The following is a 20,218-nucleotide window of genomic DNA, read 5'->3' as shown; positions in this document are numbered from 1 at the left end:
CCGCAGTGCGGCATCACCCCCTGTCTAAAGGTTCATCCACTATTTCCACATGAGGTTGCAGCAGCCGTGTCCTACAGACTATTTGCAGCTGGTTGTGACTTTCACAACTATCGAAGGTGAGTGTAATATTTTCACCTGATTGTCCTCTAATAAGACCCTATTTTTTGCTCCTTTGTTATCGAGCATTGTTTCATTATATTCATGTAGTACTACACAGACTGGATGATGTTGGGATCAGGGCTCTGTGGGGGCTATCCTATCACCTCCAGAACTCCTTTTTCTGCTTTACTTCTTCATGCTGAATATAGTTCTTAATGGCATTGACTGTTGTTTGCGATCATTGTCCAACTGGAAAATAAATCTGGATTCAATCAGATGCCCCCTGATGGTATTGCATGATGGCTAAGTATATGCTTGTACATGTCAGCATTGAGGACACCTTAAAGATTGACCAAATTCTCAAGTACATTTACTGCTATGTATGTCTAATCTTGCAAGGAACCTCCACTATGCTTTACTGTTGTCTGCATTTACTTATTATTGTACCACTCTTACAGCCAAATATTTCACATTTTTACTTATCAGTCTAGAACACCTGCTACCATTTTTTAAGCTCTGAGTTGATGGCACTGCTGGACATCTTCCAATTTCAAAAGAAAATAAGTGTGATGTGACTTTAATCTGCTTCAATAAATGCCCTTGGCTGACCACTGTATTTATGGTCCTTAATGTTGCCCATTTTATGGTGCCCTCAAGGCTAAGAAATACAGGCAGATACTAATCCACCATGTGGTACCACCAAGGAAGCATCAGATCGGTTCTAAATTTATTCTGCATCAGTACAATAACCCCAAACATACAAACACATATCTTGTGTAAAAACAGAACAAGTAGTCCTAGAAGTGATGATATGACACCTGCAGAGTCCTGATCTCAACATCATTGAGTCTGTCTGGGATTACACGAAGACACAGAAGGATTTGCACAAGCCTAAATTCGCATAAGATAAGTTAGTTCTTCAAGATGTTTGGAACAACATCCCTGCCAAATCCCTTTATAAACTGTGTGCAACTGTACCTGGAATAATTGATACTATTGATTTGATTTAGATTTTTCTTTTATTCATTCACAGGCATTTTGTTAACTGATGAAAAATACACAATGAACACTTTAGTTTTGAAAGCATTCATACTTTGCAGCATTTTTTACACCCCTGCCTAAAACTTTTGCACAGTACTGTGAAAGAGAGTTTGGATATTTGTATGTTGTATGTATTTGTATGTTTCATACATTGCTGGAACAGTTAGGGGAAGGCTTCTTTCTTTTCCAGTATCAACGTGTCCCAGTGTACAAAGCAAGGTCTGTAAAGGCATGGTTAGGTGTTTGGTGTGGAAGAACTTGACTGACCGCACAGATCCCTGAACCTCAACCACATCAGACCCCTTTGGCATTAGCCAGAATGGAGATTGAGAGCCAGGCCCTCTTAATCAACAGCAGTGTCTGATGTGTTCGATATTACAAATACTCATGTGAATGGGCAAAAACTAAAAATCAAAAAAGTTCTCCCAGAAGAGTGGAAGCTATAATAGCTGCAAAGTAGAGATCAAATCCCTATTAATGCCTATGGGTTTAGAATGAAATGTTATAAAAGCTCCTGTAGGTGTCTCAATACTTTTGTCCTTATAGTGTATTTCGATCATGCTTTTGTCCTATTTAATACTATTGTAAACTAGGACGCCCCATATATTAGCATGCCATTTCTAAATCAAATATTCTGGGATAAAGACTAGAAGAAAGTTGAGAATATGAACTTTGCCAAGAACTGAATAATTTATGTAGCAACAGACTCAAGATAAGCCCTTTCTTCTCTTGATGCAGCTGACAAAACAGATGAGGAATCAGATAGCACTAAGGAAGCAGCAGCCACCATGGAAAAAGAATATGAAAAATTAAAGGATTCTACAAAACCAGAAGAGCCAAAAGAAACTCCAGACAGTATAAAACACAAAGGTAAATAAATATGGAAGAATAATAACCTAATACATATATATTATTGTTCCACGCAACTCTTCCTGGGAATAACTGAAGAAGTAAATTATAAAGACATGTATATATGAGCATGAAGGAGCATGTCAAATAGCAGCATAAATCAATATCAGGTGAAGAATATACTGCAGAAAAGCTGGGGGTGAGAACCAAAGGAACAAGCAAGTATGGGGACGGGAATAAATCAACAACTATGAAGGGTATATGGGAACCCAAAGTGAGGAGAAGTTCATGGTTTGGGTGGGATAAAAGTGAATGTCTATGGGGGGTCAAAGAAAATAATTGCTAGCCTAACCAGAATTTGGCCTACGACTACTCAAAGTGTTAGGGTGAACTCTTTCAAAGGTTCACAAGTTGCCTACTGCCTGACCTAAATAGTGTGGATCAAGTGCATGCTTAAGGGAAATCAACAGCGGACAAAGGGTCAGATGTGAACTCTCTTCTTGATCAGAGCAAAATGGCCCCAAGATGTATTTATTCTAACTGTAACATGAACTTGTATACACTAGGAAAAGGGGCATGGTCGGTTCTACAGTGGGCATGCTTGGATGTGTCCATTGGTTAGTGGTTGGTTATTGGGCCGGTCAGTGGGTTGGTCCATGAGTTTGTCAGTGGGGTGGGTCCTTGATGATGCTGATGGGCAGATCTATGATGTTATCAGGGTGGATCCATGGTGACGCTGGTGGCAGGCCTCTGATATCATCTTGGATATCTCTGAAGACTGGCTTACGTATAGAGAATCGATTTCATTGAACACACTTCCCACAGTCCTCTATGTCCAGAGGTTAATTAAGTATTTAATCCAAAGGCCCTCCTCAACAGAAGTACATAGACTATTTCACGCAGAATTGCAAAAACCATTGCGGTTTGTGGATGCACCAAATTAGCAATTATCGAAAAACCTTGGGAAAGGGGTTCTGCAGTTCTCCATTTGAATGTTGCTATACTGACGTTTACTGAGCTCTGTAATTGGCAGTCCCATAGAAAATACACTACAGTTCAAAAGCTTAGGGTTACTTAGATATTTCCTTATTTTTGAAAGGAAAGCACATTTTTTTCAATGAAGCTAACATTAAATTAAACAGAAATATACTCTATACATTGTTAATGTGCTAAATAACTATTCTAGCTTCAAACATCTAGTTTTTAATGCAATATCTACATAGGTGTATAGAGGCTAATTTCCAACAACCACCACTCCCGTGTTCTAATGGTACATTATGTTTCCTGTGTTAGAAGGCTAATAGATGTTTAGAAATCCCTTGAAAACCCTTGTGCAAGTATGTTAGCACAGCTGAAAACAGTTTTGCTGATTAGAGAAGCTATAAAACGTATCTTCCTTTGACCTGGTTGAGAATCTGGAGCATTACATTTGTTGGTTCCATTAAACTTTCAAAATGGCCAGAAAAAGAGAACTTTCATGTGAAACTCGATAGTTTATTCTTGTTCTTAAAAATGAAGGTATTCCATGCAAGAAATTGCCAAGAAACTGAAGATTTTCTACAATGTTGTGTACTACTCCCTTCAGAGGAGAGCACAAACAGGCTCTAACTAGAGTAGAAAAAGATGTGTGAGACCCCGCTGCACAACTGAGCAACAAGACAAGTACAGAGCCTCTAGTTTGAGAAATCGATACCTCACAGGTCCTCAACTGGCAGTTTCCTTAAATAGTACCTGCAAAACGCCACTGCCAACGTCTACAGTGAAGAGGCGACTCCAGGATGCTGGCCTTCAGGGCAGAGTGGCAAAGAAAAAGACATATCTGAGACTGACTAATAAAAGGAAAAGATTAATATGGGCAAAAGAACACAGATGTTGGACAGAGGAAGATTGGAAAAAAGTGTTATGGACAGACGAATCGAAGTTTGAGGTGTTTTGATCACACAGAAGAACATTTTTGAGATGCAGAACAACTGAAAAGATGCTGAAAGAGTGAATGACGCTATCTGTCAAGCATGGTGGAGGGAATGTGATGGCATGGGGTTGCTTTGGTGCTGGTAAAGTGGGAGATTTGTACAAGGTAAAAGGGATTTTGAATAAGGAAGGCTATCACTTCATTTTGCAACGCCATGCCATACCCTGTGGACAGCGCTTTATTGGAGCCAATTTCATCCTACAACAGGACAATGACCCACAGCACACCTCCAAATTATGCATGACCTATTTAGGGAAGAAGCAGGAAGCTGGTATTCTATCTGTAATGGAGTGGCCAGCCTAGTCACCAGATCTCAACCCTATTGAGCTGTTGTGGGATTAGCTTGACCGTATGGTACACCAAAAGTGCCCATCAAGCCAATCCAACTTGTAGGAGGGGCTTTTGGAAGCATGGGATGAAATATCTCCAGATTACCTCAGCAAATTAACAGCTAGAATGCCAAAGGTCTGCAAAGCTGGAATTGCTGCAAAGGGAACATTCTTTGACAAAAGCAAAGTTTAAGGGAGAAAATTATTATTTTAAACAAAAATCATTATTTCTGACCTAGTCAATGTCTGGACTATATTTACTATCCATTATGCAACTCATTTAATAAATAAAAGTATGATTTTTCATGGAAAAGACAAAATTGTCTGGGTGACCCCAAACTTTTGAACTGTAGTGTATATGGAGTAGAGGTTAAGCACGTCCATTCCAATAGGAGACTGTAGAGCCCTGTTCTTGAGATCAGAGGGGATCCCAACAATGGGACCCTAATGATCCGTAAGTTATAGATAGGTGATAGGGCTAGAATGGGACAAAAAAAAGCAGACCTGGCACAAAACCCCACCAGCCAACATATAATAACACCTACCACCCCTGATCAGTGAATTTGAATTTATCTTTAGTTAGTAATGCCTCTCGCCACTCTCTCAAATTTGTAGAGCCACATGTGAATGATGCACCAGTGCGTATGAGCGACCACAGCTCCATTTACATGGTGCTCTTCAGAGCTCTGTTTCTTGGGACCGTGGGACCACCTCAGTCAGGTCCCCAGCTATTGAAAATTCATACTCAATCCAGAAGATAGGGGATAACGTCTAAATTTGGGATAAAAAAATTGTTTAAAAGAACAGAGAGTTCTCAGTGGTTGATACCTTTTAATGGCTAACTGAAAAGATGGTAATAATTGCAAGCTTTCGAGACTACTCAGGTCTCTTCATCAGGCATGGTATAACACAAAATCTGAAGAGTCACGTATTTATACACAACAGGACTTAGACTCATTCTAAGTCCTGTTGTGTATAAATACGTGACTCTTCAGATTTTGTGTTATACCATGCCTGATGAAGAGACCTGAGTAGTCTCGAAAGCTTGCAATTATTACCATCTTTTCAGTTAGCCATTAAAAGGTATCAACCACTGAGAACTCTCTGTTCTTTTAAACAATTTTTTTATCTCTACTGGCTAACACGGTACAAAGATATATTTTACTTGTATCTAAATTTGGGATAACACATTTAAACAGGTTTTTCAATATTTGTTTTTGTTGGCCCTTAGGAATGTAGAAAATAATAAGCAAATAATGACCCTTCTGAAATCCAATGCTGCAGCCTGCTCTGTAGTTTACTGCTGCGGTCCACCGGTTTGGGAGATTTCCAGTCCGGGTCTGATAGGTGATAAATTGCTAACTTGGTACAACCTCTTTAAATGAGGGAGTTGCCCACTGCATAGCAACATAATTCCCCACATGTCACGTGCATTCAGGGTTTGACAATAAATGCTGTCATTGTTTATGGAAGAGAACATGTCTAGTTATTTGTTATTATCATTGTGGATAGTTTCTTATAAGTAAAGAATTTACTGATTAATAGACTTAAAGGGAACCTGTCAGGTGCAATATGCACCCAGGACTATGAACAGTTCTGGGTGCATATTGCTAATTCCTGCCTATAGTAGCATAGATAAAGAGATCTTTAGAAAAATAATTTCTAAAGATCCTTTATGATATGCTAATGAGTGCAGGGACTACAGTAGTTGCAAGGGCATTAGTTCCTGCGTTCATTCCATCCTCTTAGCATGTTAGCACTCCCACAGGGGTGTCTAACATGCTATTCAATGCAGCATCACCAGAGGCGAGGCGTGTACCTGTGTCCACTATCACTGCTCTTCTGAATGTCCAGCACTTCTAGTCAAGCGCAGTATGAATCTGGGTGAACGCGTCCCAGATTCAGAGAGGTCTAGCACGCATGACTGGAAGTGCCAGGACTCCTAATTAGCGGACACAGGTACACGCCTCGCCTCTGGTGATGCTGCATTGAATAGCATGTTAGCACACCTCTGTGGGAGTACTAACAAGCTAAGAGGACGGAATGAGCGCAGGAACTAATGCCCTTGTGACTTGACGCTGGCCTCATTAGCATATCATAAAGGATCTTTAGACATACTTTCTCTAAAGATCTCTTTATCTATGCTACTAGATACAGGGACAGTTAGGCAGGAATTAGCAATATACACCCAGAACTGCTCGTGGTTGTGGGTACATATTGCACCTGACAGGTTCCCTTTAACACTGGGTAATTACTATTTTAATGCAGTTTTTCCTTTGTCAGATAAAATCCATTCAGTTCTGCATTCTGTATACTTTGCCAGGACATGAGAAAGCTTCTTAAAACTATTATAACATTATATTTAATAATTGAGGGTATCACATAGGTATTCCGTGGGATCAATCCACTTGTAAATTAGGACTTAAAATATTTTTATGTTCTAGGAAAAAGAAGAACACTTGATATAAATGGATGCTGAAAATAGCATTGCTGCGTCAAACTGCTTCTAATCCCATTATCAATCAATCATTAACAATCTCTGACGTTCTCTCCAGGGAAAGCTGAAACATATTTAGAAGCAATCAGAAAGAATATCGAGTGGCTGAAAACTCACAACAAACAGGACAACAAAGAAGGTAATAAAAGTAGGAACAGAGACTGCTTTTACTGTTAACATGACTGTGAGCAGGACAGGGGCAATTTATCAAAGGTCTTCATTAGCTTGGGCCGCAGTTCTCTCCATTAACACCCAGTGATAACCAGGAAAAAAAGCATTATGTTATATTTTGTATGTCCAACAATATAAGCTTTTCTTTTTAGCAGAACAGGTGGTTATTTTACTTTTTTTTTTTTACTCTTTTGTGTATTACTAATAGCTGTATTTTGATTCTTTGAAGCCCTGATGCCCCCTATCTCCTGCACTGTAAAGTAGAATTATCCTAATGGTCAAGTGTTCACATACACAGTCATGGCCGAAAGTGTTGGCCCTTTGAAATTGGTCCAGAAAATTAAGTATTTTTCACAGAAAATGATTGCAGTTACACATGTTTTGTTATATACATATTTGTTTCCTTTGTGTGTATTGAAACAACAGAGAAAAAAACACAGAAAAAAGGCATAATGGACATAAATTCACATAAAGCCCCAAAATGTTACATGCTACGTGATCTATATAAATACAATACATACGTAATATGTAGCAATATAATATTTTGTTTTTTAGATTACGATATTTCAAAGCTGAGAGACTTCATTGACCAGCAGGCAGACACCTACGTAGAAAAAGGAATTCTGGACCAAGAAGAAGCCAATGTCATAAAGCGTATCTACAGTAGCCTCTGAGGAAGACGCTGCGGAGTGTCCTTACTACCATGGGAAATAAGCTTTAGATTTAGAAACTATCACTATGATCCAAACCCCACACTTTTCCAATGTACTTTTAGTAGGTTGATTTACTAAAGGCATATACCTGTTCAGCAGGCAGACTGAGGCCTGTGGACTTTTTTCAGTTGTATATTTCTTTTGCTTAATTTTACATGAATCTAATAAACATAGAAAAAGATGTTACATCTGTAGCAGTAGCGGGGTACACATATGGTGATCCTTAAGATAATGTACATTTTAAAAGTATTCCTTTTCAAATGTTTTTAAGCCTGTTTACTTCTTTGGTCTATCTGATCCTCAAACTGGGTCTCCACCATTAGTTATAGGCCTCCATTCACAAGGACAAATCGGCAAAATGTAAGGATTTCAGGCGACATATCGACCATCTGATGTGGTATGTGGGCAGAATCCTTTTATTTTCTCCCATCTCCCCATTGAAAACACATGAACACCAAACTGAGTGTCCATACGTAGGAGGAGTCCAAAGAGACAGCTGTTGTTCGGCCAACAGATCTGTCATACATATGAGCACTTTACGGTTTTGGAGTCTAGAAGAGATGTCCATTCAATGCAGTGTGCAGCAATGTCCACTTTTAGTTTTGCAGGAAAATCAGCATACCCTTGCTCATCTGTTGAATTTCCCATAATCAGGTGATCATGGGGGTCGTAGTATCTACATTTCTGAGTTGCCTAATGTTGCCCATACACAGGTTTAGGTTGGGTTCACATTGTATTTTACCCTACTGTGAGTGGCTTCTGTGGGTCTTTGACTGGGTCTCAGAGACTGTAGCAAATAGGCAGATACGCCCAAAAGTTATGTCGGACAGCACACAGTAACTACATAAGCATCATTACAATCAATGGCCCTGTAAGCACAAATGTCTGAATCCTGTTTTCCAAAGCTTCAGACGTAAGCCCCAACAAAGCCACTGACTGTAGACTAAAATACAAAGTGAATCTAGCCTTAAGGGTACTATCATGACCCCTATGACACTGGAGGCCCCTTCACAGGTCATAGGAGTGAGCTATACACGTTTTTATACAGTAGGGCAGTGGTTTTCATTTTGGGGCAAAAAAATATTAACTCCCAGCCCCATCTTGCCTTGACAGATGCATGCTGGAAGTTATACTTTTGCCACAATTGGAGGTTAACAGACTAAACATCACAACAGTAAAGACAACTAGGACAATCAAGAATGAATGAATGAATGAATGAATGAATGAATGAATGAATGAATGAATAACAAGGTAGTCAATGAATTTATGCATATCTTATTAATGTACAGATGTAGCAAAGGTTATCATGACACACAATGATAACTTAAGCGGTTTGTCCGATACAGAAATACATTTCTTAAGACATTGATGTGACTACAGTAAAATGTCGGAATATTAGTGGTTCAGAGAAACAGCTGATGATGCGCTCTTCTGGTCACCTCACTGCTGCAGTCCTCAGATATCCGAATGGAGCAGGCATCGCGTCCGGTGACGCCGCAGACCTCCGGAATGTCCACGGGAAGGTAAGTATGCCTGTTTGTTTATTTATTTTTTTTCTATATCAGATTACACCTTATTATACAGGCCATAGAGCAATGTCAAGTTTGGTGTCGAATAACACTCTTTTTGTGCTGCGATATTTGTCAATTTAACCTTTGCTAAATCTGTATCTATCATAGCTCTATCAAATCACTACTTTCTAGACACTTGTGAGACTTTAGCTCAATGTATTCTTTGCTGATGACAGATGCACTTTAATAAATCAGCCTGTACCATCTCTTTGCATCAGTCTAATTTGTAAGTACAACAGACGAATACCGCTCCTTTATGACAATACCATTTACTTGCGTTTATACCAGTAGTGTTTGAGTTGCTGCACTTCTACTGATTAGAATAAGGTAACCTGAAGGTTCCTAAACCATGAACCTGATATAATACATGAACTTTCTTAATATTCTAAATATTACATAGAATATTTAACTAAATAAAACCTTTACAGCGTTGTACAAAAATTATGGGGACTGTTTCTTTTTATAGCGCCATTTATTCCATGGCGCTTTACAAGTGAAAAGGGGTATACATAAAAACAAGTATATTAATCATGACCAATACGAAAAAGACAGGTACAGGAGGAGAGAGGACCCTGCCCATGAGGGCTCACAGTCTACATCGGAAGGATGAGGATACAGTAGGTGAAGATCCCACATAAAGAAGCCTCCCATTAACTCTCTGGGTAAATGTTAGTGTCAGTGTATAAATACACTTAATGATTGCCATCTTCTTCTGTATGCAGCGCTGTTACACTCCTCTTCTGAGTCACATGATGGCAAGTCAGACTCCTTGTATCACACTGAGCTCTCTGCTAGAGCCGGAAGTCTCTTTTACAAGTCTATGAAGCCTTTTTCCGACTCTCCATAGACTTACATTTTTTAAAGTCACTTCTGTGTTATATAGCTTGTGACTGGAAGAGTCTCACTCACTGTCACGTGAGTGAAAGGAGCGGAGCTGGAACCTAGGGAAGACGGGAGTGTATTATCACTCTATGCTATGCTAACAATTATACAGGTTCAGGGAAAAAAGTTAATGCAAGGTTTCTTTGCTATCCAGCATTTATAGGCAATATCTCAGTATACAGATAATTACTTAAAGTGACTATGTATTTCTTATTTATAGCCATCCTATCTGGTGCCCTATTGACATTTTCCTGACTTCACTACTCAGATTGGCGGTCTATTCCTCCTGCTAGCAAGATGGCCGCCTCAGCGGCATAGGGAGTGCAATGGTAAGCACATGAAGCTCATGGGCTTCAATGCAAAAGGCCCAACGAGGCCCCAACTATTGCAAGTCTTGCATTGGTCTTTTAGTATAGGACAAAGGAACTTTATGGCCCCTAGTCCCAGGGCCCGAGTGCAATTGCAACCCCTGCACCTATTGTAGTTAAGCCCCTGATGGTAAGCAAAGCCTTCCCTGAAGTTCCAGGGTTGTGGGAGAGAGAAAGCTGGGAAGGCTTGGTTCAGTGGACCCACTATGTACTGCGGCAGACTTCTTGGTAGCAGGAGGAAGAGAACGACTAATCCAAGTGATGATGGCATTGGGAGGCAAATGGAAGGCACCAAGTAGAGTGACTACACAGCAGAAATGTATAATCACTTTTCAGCCCCATAGTGTAGGGTCTCTTTATCGGTTTCTTTTATAAGAGTAATACAATTTATACAATAGACATTAATGGCGTATCGCTAAGATGTCTCTAAATCATCACCAGGCATCAAAGAAATAGCAAATTTTGAGCTGCTACATCTGTAACTATAATAGGACTTAAAGTGAGACTTATGGAGGATTCAAGTTCACCTCCGCTACATCTGTAGGTAATGTGACCATTGTGAACTCAATAAATAAGTGACTAACTAGAAACACAATGTAATTCCTATTACACCATGGTCTACATATCATGTGTTCTTATCTGTTGTACGTGTTTTGTGTTGCACCATAATCCTGTATGTCCTATACAATGATTCACATCCTCACTTGTATAGTTCATCCTTCAGCTAAATTTGATTAAACTTTACAAGAAATGGATTCTGAAATTCATTTACTGCATAAAGACCTGATTCTGATTTGTTGCTTTAGAGATATTTGATAGCAATTCTTCTTTCCTGTTGGGATATTAATTTCCTGTTACCACAATTAGTCCCAGTTTTGTGTTGTGGTCATGCGGCAAGTACAGGTGAAGCTCCTGAAAATGACATGGTTAACAGCTTTTGCATATCATCATAAAAATAGTAATGTCCATGGTAATCTATGTTCTATTTTAGCTGTACAGTTCCCAGACTCAAGGCAAAAAAATGCCATGTACTGTATACGGGTGGTTGTAAATTGTACTTTTATGTGAATCAGATTTTTTTTTTCAATTTTTGATGTTTTATTACACTTTCCATATAACTATTTAAAAAAATATATAAATAAATAAGAACTTGCAGTTTTCCCTCCAAACCTCATTAGCAGGCTGATATTTCTCATTTAGCAGACAAAGCTTTTAGCATTCATCTCATTGTAACATGGCGCTGGGTGGTATTTGTGGGTGAGGTACTCATCTCTTGTACCCAGTCATGTTACATGAACGTGGGAGTCCTGGTTGGGTGTGTAGACTTGTACTAAGGGAGTGTTACGCACTCACAAACTGTATAATGCCAATGGTTTCACTTGGCCAGTGTCACGATTCCTCTGTGCAGAGCATCTTGCCTTTGGAGATTCTCTGCTGCGCCTTCCTGAGTTACTGAGCTGGCAGCTTGCTTGACAGCGCAGGATTTCATGTTGGTGCTGATTACTCAGGTGTTCTTGCTTACTAATTGTAGTAAATGCTCAGGCTTCTCTACTAAGCATGCTCAATTAGAGCTTTGCCAGTTGAATTTTCTGGCTCTGCTATTGTGCCGTTGCCTCTGCTAGTGTTCTGACCTCAGATTATTATTTGACTTTTCTCTGTCCGCTCCCTGTTCCAGTCATGACCTCCTGCCTATTGACCTCGGACCGTTACCTGACCAAGTCTCTTTTTTCTCCTTGAACCTATTATGTGCTCTACTGGATTTCTGACCCTCAGCTAATGACCTGACTACGCCTCAGTTTACTCCTTGTGCTCATACGTGTCTTCCCGTTACCAGACCAAGGCTTTCATGACTACTCTTCCGTCCATTCTGCCCGTAAGTAGTGACTGCATCACAAACAGGACCAGAAGTTGTACAACTCCATGAAGGAGACCACTAATTCTTTAAAAACAGGGTTTTACTAAACAGCCACTTGACAACAATTATGTACAGTAGATAGCGGGCACATAACTTCTTGTACCGTTCTTCTTCTACACAGAGCATTTCTATACACAGCCTCTATACTTCCCTAACTTCACTTAGTCCTGCTTCCATAGCCACTAGGCAGGTTAGCACAACAGTCCAGTTAGTGAAAGTCATACAGTCAACCCATCTTCCTTTCAAAAGGAACTGATTTGTCAATATGGATAAACATAGCTTCTAGCTTGCTGATGCCAAATGAACTTCTTCCCAAATTCTGGCACTCCCTTCGTCTTACATTCTCTGTTTCGTCATGGCCCATCGCCTCTCTGAGTTGTAAACACTGGGCTGTCTTGCTAGGTATCCTGTCCCAGGACCTGTCACCAGTTCCACACTCTGTACTTCAGTCAATTCTCCTCTCACATCAGTGACACCCTTATCATGCGGCACTGTTCACCCGTCAGACCTTGGGTCCGTTACTACGACACGCTTGATCCTATCGGACTCCTGACAGGGAACAGTCATTGTTCCCTCACTCTAGCCCCTCCTACTATGGACTAGTCCCATATATTAATTCTGTCTTTCCCTACAGTTATCACAAATAATGCATGTCACAATGCACATTACACATTGTAACAATAGTGGTGTGTTGAAGGGGGAAACATGGCAGTATGTTCATTTTTTTACATAATTATATTCATTATCATAAAAAAGGATTATAATACAAATAAAACCTCAATATACAGTAGAGAAGGATACAAGAAGAGATCCTGAATTCACTTGCAGTTCTGGATCATAAAAGAATACTGCCTTGTTAATACCGTATATAGCGACTGTTACATACCACGATGATGGTTATGGTTTTAGTAAAGGGATAAAGATGACTGGTAGTTAAAACTATATTTATGCCAACACCCGTACTACTTTCTAACTGTGCATGAAAGGTTAGTGAAAGGACAGATCTGTGCTGCTCCTCATTTCCTCATAATCCTCTTTCCGCTCATCTGTAAATTCTACTTCTTCCTTTGAGACGTGCCCTTTGTAGTGGACATGCCCATAAGTCTGCATTACAGTCGGATGCCTCTCTTCCTCCTCACACAATCTAATAACATCCCATATAATGTTTTCTAACAGCACTGATATTTAGGACCCCATTCATTAAAACTTTTAACCGGAATTCTGTTGTATAAAGCTTTGAAAAGTTGCCACATTTTTGTGCAATGTGGTGTTACTCAAATTTTTTGGGACTTTTGCCACTTTTAGGCCAGCTTCTTTTAGATCAGCCAAAATAGACAGAGTTATGGCTTTCCTTTTGCCGGAAATCTTATTCCAGTCTCTGACTACAGTAACATTATTTTCATGGCGCACGTCGCTTGTCAGGCATTTCTGCTGTACCAAAAGTTGTATTTTTGATAAATCGCACACGTGGGCCCTGTCCCTTGCCTAATCCGGTTTCATCACAGCTGATTTAAACTGACTTGAACAGTCCAAAAGTGGCTAAATTTCCAAGATTTGTCAAGGCTTTTTCTTTTCTGGAGTAAAAGCTTTAATGTGTATTCCAATGCGTGTGTGAGTGTTTGAGTCCACCATATCCCCTCATCAATACCAGTATGTAAATCTCTGGTCTTGATGAATAGAGACCATAGACTCCGATATTATTGTATTCTATAGGGGTATGTTTCTGTAAACTGGAATTACAAGTGAATTAGATTGTATTAAACCCAGTACCATAGCTGGGCAGAGGGGGTGGTTACCTCACACTCATAGGAGCTCACTCCAAGCTACTGATACTGTTAACTATGTCTGCGGTAGAGCAGGGAGACATGATTTCCCTGCACGGTCACTCTCTGTTGTGTAGACCGTAGAGCTCTTTAAGCCTGCAGTCTACAGAACAGCTGAAATATGGTGGCAGCGCACTCACAAGACTTCGAAATCCCAACGCAATGATGTCATTGTGCTTTGCTGGGACTCTGATGTCCTGTGTTTGTGATTGCAGTGCGATGATCCGCCCATGCTGGACTCATGAGGGTCCTAGATTAGGTGAGTATATGAGTTTTTTTTATTACTATTAAAACATGTGGTAAGAATGTGGGGGCATCATACAATATGAAGGATCCTTATACATTGCAGGGCGTATTGTGGGGGAACTTCTACATTGTGGGGGTCCAATACTGTATACATTGTAGGTAGGTTTATGGGTGGCCCTTATACATTTTGAGAAGCACTTATACAGTGAACAGATCCCTTATACATTGTGTGGACCCTTATACAATGGGGGAGCTTATGCGGTGGCCATTATTCAGCAAGTGGTGGTCATTATACAGTGTGGAGCTAATTTGGGGGTCTTTATATAATGTGATGCTAATGCAGGGGTCATTGTACAACGTGGGAGCTAGTGCGGGGGCTATTATACAGTGTGGGAGCAAATGCAGGGGCCATTATACAGCATGGGAACTATTGTGGGGGCCATTATACAATGTGGGAGCTAATGGGGGGGGTCATTATACAGGAAGCTTATGTGGGGGTCATTATAGCATGTGGGAGCTAAGGCGTGGGCCATTATACAGTATGGAGCTACTGTGGGGGTCATTATACAGTGCGGAACTAATGCAGGGGTCATAATACAACGTGGAGCTAATGTGTGGGTCATCATACCGCATGGAGTTAGTGCAGGGGTCATTATACAAGGTGGAGCTAATGTAGGGGTCATAATACAACATTGAGCTAATGCGGTGGTCATTATAAAGAATGCGGGCTAAGGTGGGAGTAATTATACACTGTGAAGCAAATACGTTGATCATTATACAGCACAGAGATAGTGTGGGGACTACTGTGTAGGGCTGTCAAACTATGAGGACTACTTTGGGGTTCATTATACAGTTTTGGGGCTACTGTGAGGGCCAAGGCGGCTATTGTGGGTATCATTAAACACAGTGTCTGCTACTGTAGACTTTTATAAAGTGATGAGGTCCTTATAAAGTTTGTGGATCATTATGCTGTGTTTTGACCTTTGAACCCATCATACTTTGTAGTGGGAAGCTGTGGGCTCATCAGACTGTATATAGGAGAGCTGTAGGTCCACCATACTGTCTATAGGGAAGCTGTTGGTTCATCATACTGTGTATTGGGAAGCTTTGGGCTGATCATACTTTATATAGCAATGCTGGAAAACCTTTCAGAGACAGAGTACCCAAACTGAAACCCAAAACCAAAATTATCGTGAAGTGCCAACAGGGTAATTTAACCAATTCTACTATTTAAACAATTTTTTTATTTTAAATTTACCATTGCAGTTTTCTCTTCTCTTCATCAAGGGATGCATCAAGCTCGTGCTTGCTTTCCACACATTGAAGCTGCCTGCTCCAAACACAGCAGTTGAATTGACCGTTATAAAAAAAAAATGCTAAATGATAGATAGATAGATAGACTAGCTGTACTACCCGGCTTCGCCCGGGTTAATAACTGCTGTTAACAAAATAGAATGTATTACCAAAAATGTATTCTGCACACAAAAAACACAAAACAAATAGAAATGTAATTATTAAAAGGCAAAAACTAAGCTAATAGAAGCATTTCACAGCATATATTTCAACACCACTGATATTCCACACAGATTTAAGTAAATTGGCCAAGTAATGTGCTCCGTCTGTCTCTTTCCAGGTCTGTCTCTTTCCCTGTCTGTCTCTCTCTTCCCCGTCTGTCTCTTTCCAGGTCTGCCTCTTTCCCCGTCTTCCTCTTTCTTTGTCTGTCTCTATCTCTCTGTTTCTTTCCCCATCTGTCTCTTTCCAGGTCTGTCTCTTTCCCCGTCTGCCTCCCCGTCTCTTTGTCTGTGTCTTTTCCTGTCTGTCTCTTTCCCTGTCTGCCTGTCTCTTTCCTTGTCTGTCTCTATTTCTCTGTCTTTTTCCCCATCTTTCTCTATCAAGGTCTGTGTCTTTCCCCATCTATCTTTGTCTGTCTCTCTAGCTGTCTCCTCCTTTCCTGTCTGCCTGTCTCTGTCTGCATGTCTGTCTGTTTCTTTCCCCATCTGTCTCTTTCCCGGTCTGTCTCTTTCCCTGTCTGTCTCTCTCTATATCCGTCTCCCCACCGACATCTTATTGCCTCACATATAAGCTTCTTATACTATGAATGTCTTTTGTTCCTATAGCAACCAATCACAGCTCCTACTAATAACCTGTAGCTCCAGGCACCATTTACTTTAATGGAGGCATGTTTTTTGGAGCGTAACTGTAAAACGCGGGGTTAAATTTTCCTGTCAAAACAGTCTACGATGTTCCCTGGGTCACATGAGGTGTCTGTGCAAAATTTCGTGATTGTAAATGTGACGGTGCGGATACACTTTTCGTTTCACTTTTTCCCAATTATGTAGATAGGGGCAAAATTGATTGGTAAATTGGAACGCGCAGGGTTAACATTTCACCTCACAACATAGCCTATGAAGCTCTCGGGGTCCAGACTTGTGAGTGTGCAAAATTTTGTGCCTGTAGCTGCGACGATGCAGATGCCAATCCCGGACATACACACACACATTCAGCTTTATATATTAGATGAGCTAGATTTTAACATGGAATGCAAGGAGATTCCACTCTGAAATCCACATCAACATTTCAAAGTGTGAACATATCTAAATCCTATAAAGACACACAAGTTGCCCCTCCACTTAATTATGTAGTAATGTCCCCCATCCTTTGCCCATCCTGTTATATGTCCCCATCATAGCCAAATCCTGGTACATATGTCACCATCATGGCCCATTCCTGTATTATATGTCCCCATCATGGCCCATCCTGGTATATATGTCCCCATCATAGCCCCATCCTGGTATATATGGTGCCATGATAGCCCAATCCTGGTATAGATGTCCGCAGCATAGCCCCATCCTGGTATATACATTCCTATCATGGCCCCGTCCTGATATATGTCCCCATCATGGCCCCATCCTGGTATAGATGACCCCATCATAGTATAGATGTTCCAATCATGGCCTCATTCTGATATGTGTCCCTATAATAGCCCCATCCTGGTATATATGTCCCCATTATCTCCCCTATCCTGATATATGTCACCATCATTTCCCCTTCCTGGTATATATGGCCCCATCATAGTCCCATCCTGGCGTATGTCCCCCATCCTGGTACAGTATATGTCCCCTGTTCTGGTGCATATGATCCCCCATCATGCCACACACAGTATCACAACAAAAAAAATCATACTGACTTTCCTAATCCCGCTCCACTGCTGCTCGCTGCTGTTCTCCTCAGTTTTCTTTGTCAGTTCCCTTGTGATCACAAGATGTCATCCCACCGGTGCTTGATGTCATGATGTTAAGCGATGGTGCTGCGCTCCCAGTCTCTCTTAGGTTGTAGGCTTCCAGCCTAGGAGTGTGAGTATCGGAGCGAGGAGTAATGTCTCCTCTGCTCTGACACAACTTTGAACTGCTGCTGAGATCGCGACAGCAGTTCAAAGTGGAAGTAAACTCTGGATGAGGTAACGGTGCACGTGCCAACAAAGAGGGCTCTGTGTGCCCTGTCTGGCACGCGTGTCATAGGTTTGCCATCACTAGTATATAGGGTAGTAGTGGGCTCCCCATATTGTCTATAAGGGAGCTGTGGACCCAGCAGATTGTGTATAGGGAAGCTGTGGGCCCATCAAACTGTGTAAAGGAGAGGTGTATGGGCATCACACTGTGTAAAGGGGAGTTGTACATTAAGGGACTCAAACTATATTATTAAATGTTAATTGGACACACACATTATTCTTATAGGGGCACTCAAAAGTATTGTAACAGTCAAAGGTGCACAGGGGGCATTATTATTTCTATGGGCAAAATATAGCCACCTTTCTAGGGCATTTATACGAGGCATTAATTTTTTTCTAGGGAGAAATTGTACCATCTAGAGGGCACAAAGAAGGCATTTACTATGTAAAAGGCACAGTGGTGGCATTACTATGTGGGGCACTAAGAAGAGCGCTGTTATTATAGAACACAGCAGGTGTATTAATATGGACACATACGGCAGCAGCGGCGAGGGAACCTTGCTTTGAAGTATGGGATCATTCTGCTGAATCTATCCAGCAATATATTATATGTATACAGTCAGGGATTAAAGTTATTCTTCCTGACGTTTGAAGTCAAACTGAATTCTCCACACAGCCGCATAGAATAACAAGGTGTGAATGGTAATTTCACGTTTCATTCGGATGTTATGGGGCACGCTCAGCGCTGCAGTCATACAGTGACAGGTGATGGCCCTATTTATAGCACATATTCGGGAAGTGATTTCATGAAATAAGACAGATGATGGTTAGCTGCCATAACTGTTATACACAACTGTATCCTGAAACGAGACTTTTTTTCCTGTCAGAATTCTCAAGAGACTTGATAGAAACAAACTATGGAATCAGTGCTTTGATATAAAATCTAAGGGGCACTTTGCACACTACGACATCGCAGGTACGATGTCGGTGGGGTCATGTGGAAAGTGACGCACTTCCTGAGTCGCTCTCGACATCGTAGTGTGTAAATCTAGATGATTCGATTAACGAGCGCAAAAGCGTTGTAATCGTATCATCGGTGCAGCGACGGCAAATTCCATAATTACGCTGACGCGACTGTCCAATGTTGTTCCTCACTCCAGCGGCAGCACACATTGCTGTGTGTGAAGTCGCAGGAGCGAGGAACACCTCCTACCTGCGTCACCGCGGCTCCCGTCGGCTATGCGGAAGGAAGGAGGTGGGCGGGATGTTTATATCCCGCTCATCTCCGCCCCTCCACTCCTATTGGCCGCCTGCCGTGTGACGTCGCAGTGACGCCGAACAACCCGCCCCCTTAATAAGGAGGCGGGTCGCCGGCCAGAGCGACGTCGCACGGCAGGTGAGTGTATGTGAAGCAGCCGTAGCGATAATATTCGCTACGGCAGCTATCACAATGATATCGCAGCTGCGACGGGGGGCGGGGACTATCGCGCTCGGCATCGCAGCATCGGCTTGCGATGTCGTAGTGTACAAAGTACCCCTAAGAGCCTCTATATTACAGCTCCATAACATTTCTGGGCTGTGTCTATGTATTTGTGTCTTTAAACTATTTTTATATATTTTTCTTTTTAGTAAAACAGACATAAGGGTCAGACATGGAAGAAAAAAAAATGAAGTACTTAGCCAATTCAGGTTTTGTTCACAACTTTTTCTTTAAAGGGAAACTTTCAGCTAAATTACACAGCATGGGCAGCAAGCATTGCGTTTTCCTGTATGTCATTTAAACATGTGTTTTTATTGCGTTTTTGACCCTGCGGTTTTTGTCTCTATTTAGTATGCCATGCTTTAACCCCTTCATCCCCAGGCAATTTTCCACTTTCCATTTTTTTTTCCTCCCCTTCTTTCGAGACCCATAACTTTTTTATTTTTCCGTTAATCTTGCCATATGAGGGCTTATTTTTTGCAGGAGTTGTACTTTTGGACAAAATCATTAGTTTTACCATATAGTGTACTGGAAAAAGGGAAAAAAAAACCCAAGTACCATGAAATTGCAAAAAAAAAGTGCAAGTGCACAATTGTGTTGGGGTCTTTTATTCACAGGGTTCATTATATGTTCAAACTGATGTGTCCATATGATGCCTCACGTCAGTACGAGTTTGTGGATACCAAATGTATAGTTTTACTTTTATCTAAGGGGTTAAAAAAAAAATTCAGAATTTTGTCCATAAAGAAAGTAGAGCTTTTGGCACCATATTCCAAAACCTGTAGTGTTCTGATTTTTCAGGATCTGGGACTTA

At 41.0% G+C, this 20,218-nt stretch overlaps 1 protein-coding gene across 2 annotated transcripts in view; it reads left to right on the top strand.

Moving 5' to 3' along the window:
- The window catches only part of SCG3 (secretogranin III), a 94,576-nt gene extending 84,893 nt beyond the window's left edge, over positions 1 to 9,683 (top strand). The window contains exons 10-12 of one of the 2 annotated variants that reach the window (XM_075345790.1): positions 1,879 to 2,010; positions 6,846 to 6,926; positions 7,514 to 9,683. In XM_075345790.1, coding sequence (XP_075201905.1) covers positions 1,879 to 2,010; positions 6,846 to 6,926; positions 7,514 to 7,632 — 332 coding nt within the window. In that variant the 3' untranslated portion in view covers positions 7,633 to 9,683. The remainder of the gene's footprint in view (positions 1 to 1,878; positions 2,011 to 6,845; positions 6,927 to 7,513) is intronic. The other variant, XM_075345791.1, reaches the window with a different exon arrangement.
- The last annotated feature ends 10,535 nt before the right edge of the window (positions 9,684 to 20,218 follow it).

Source organism: Anomaloglossus baeobatrachus, chromosome 4 (genome assembly GCF_048569485.1).
Source record: "Anomaloglossus baeobatrachus isolate aAnoBae1 chromosome 4, aAnoBae1.hap1, whole genome shotgun sequence".
NCBI classification, from domain to species: Eukaryota; Metazoa; Chordata; class Amphibia; order Anura; family Aromobatidae; genus Anomaloglossus; species Anomaloglossus baeobatrachus.
The sequence above is the reverse complement of the archived record's forward strand: the minus strand, read 5'-3'. Positions and strand labels throughout refer to the sequence as shown.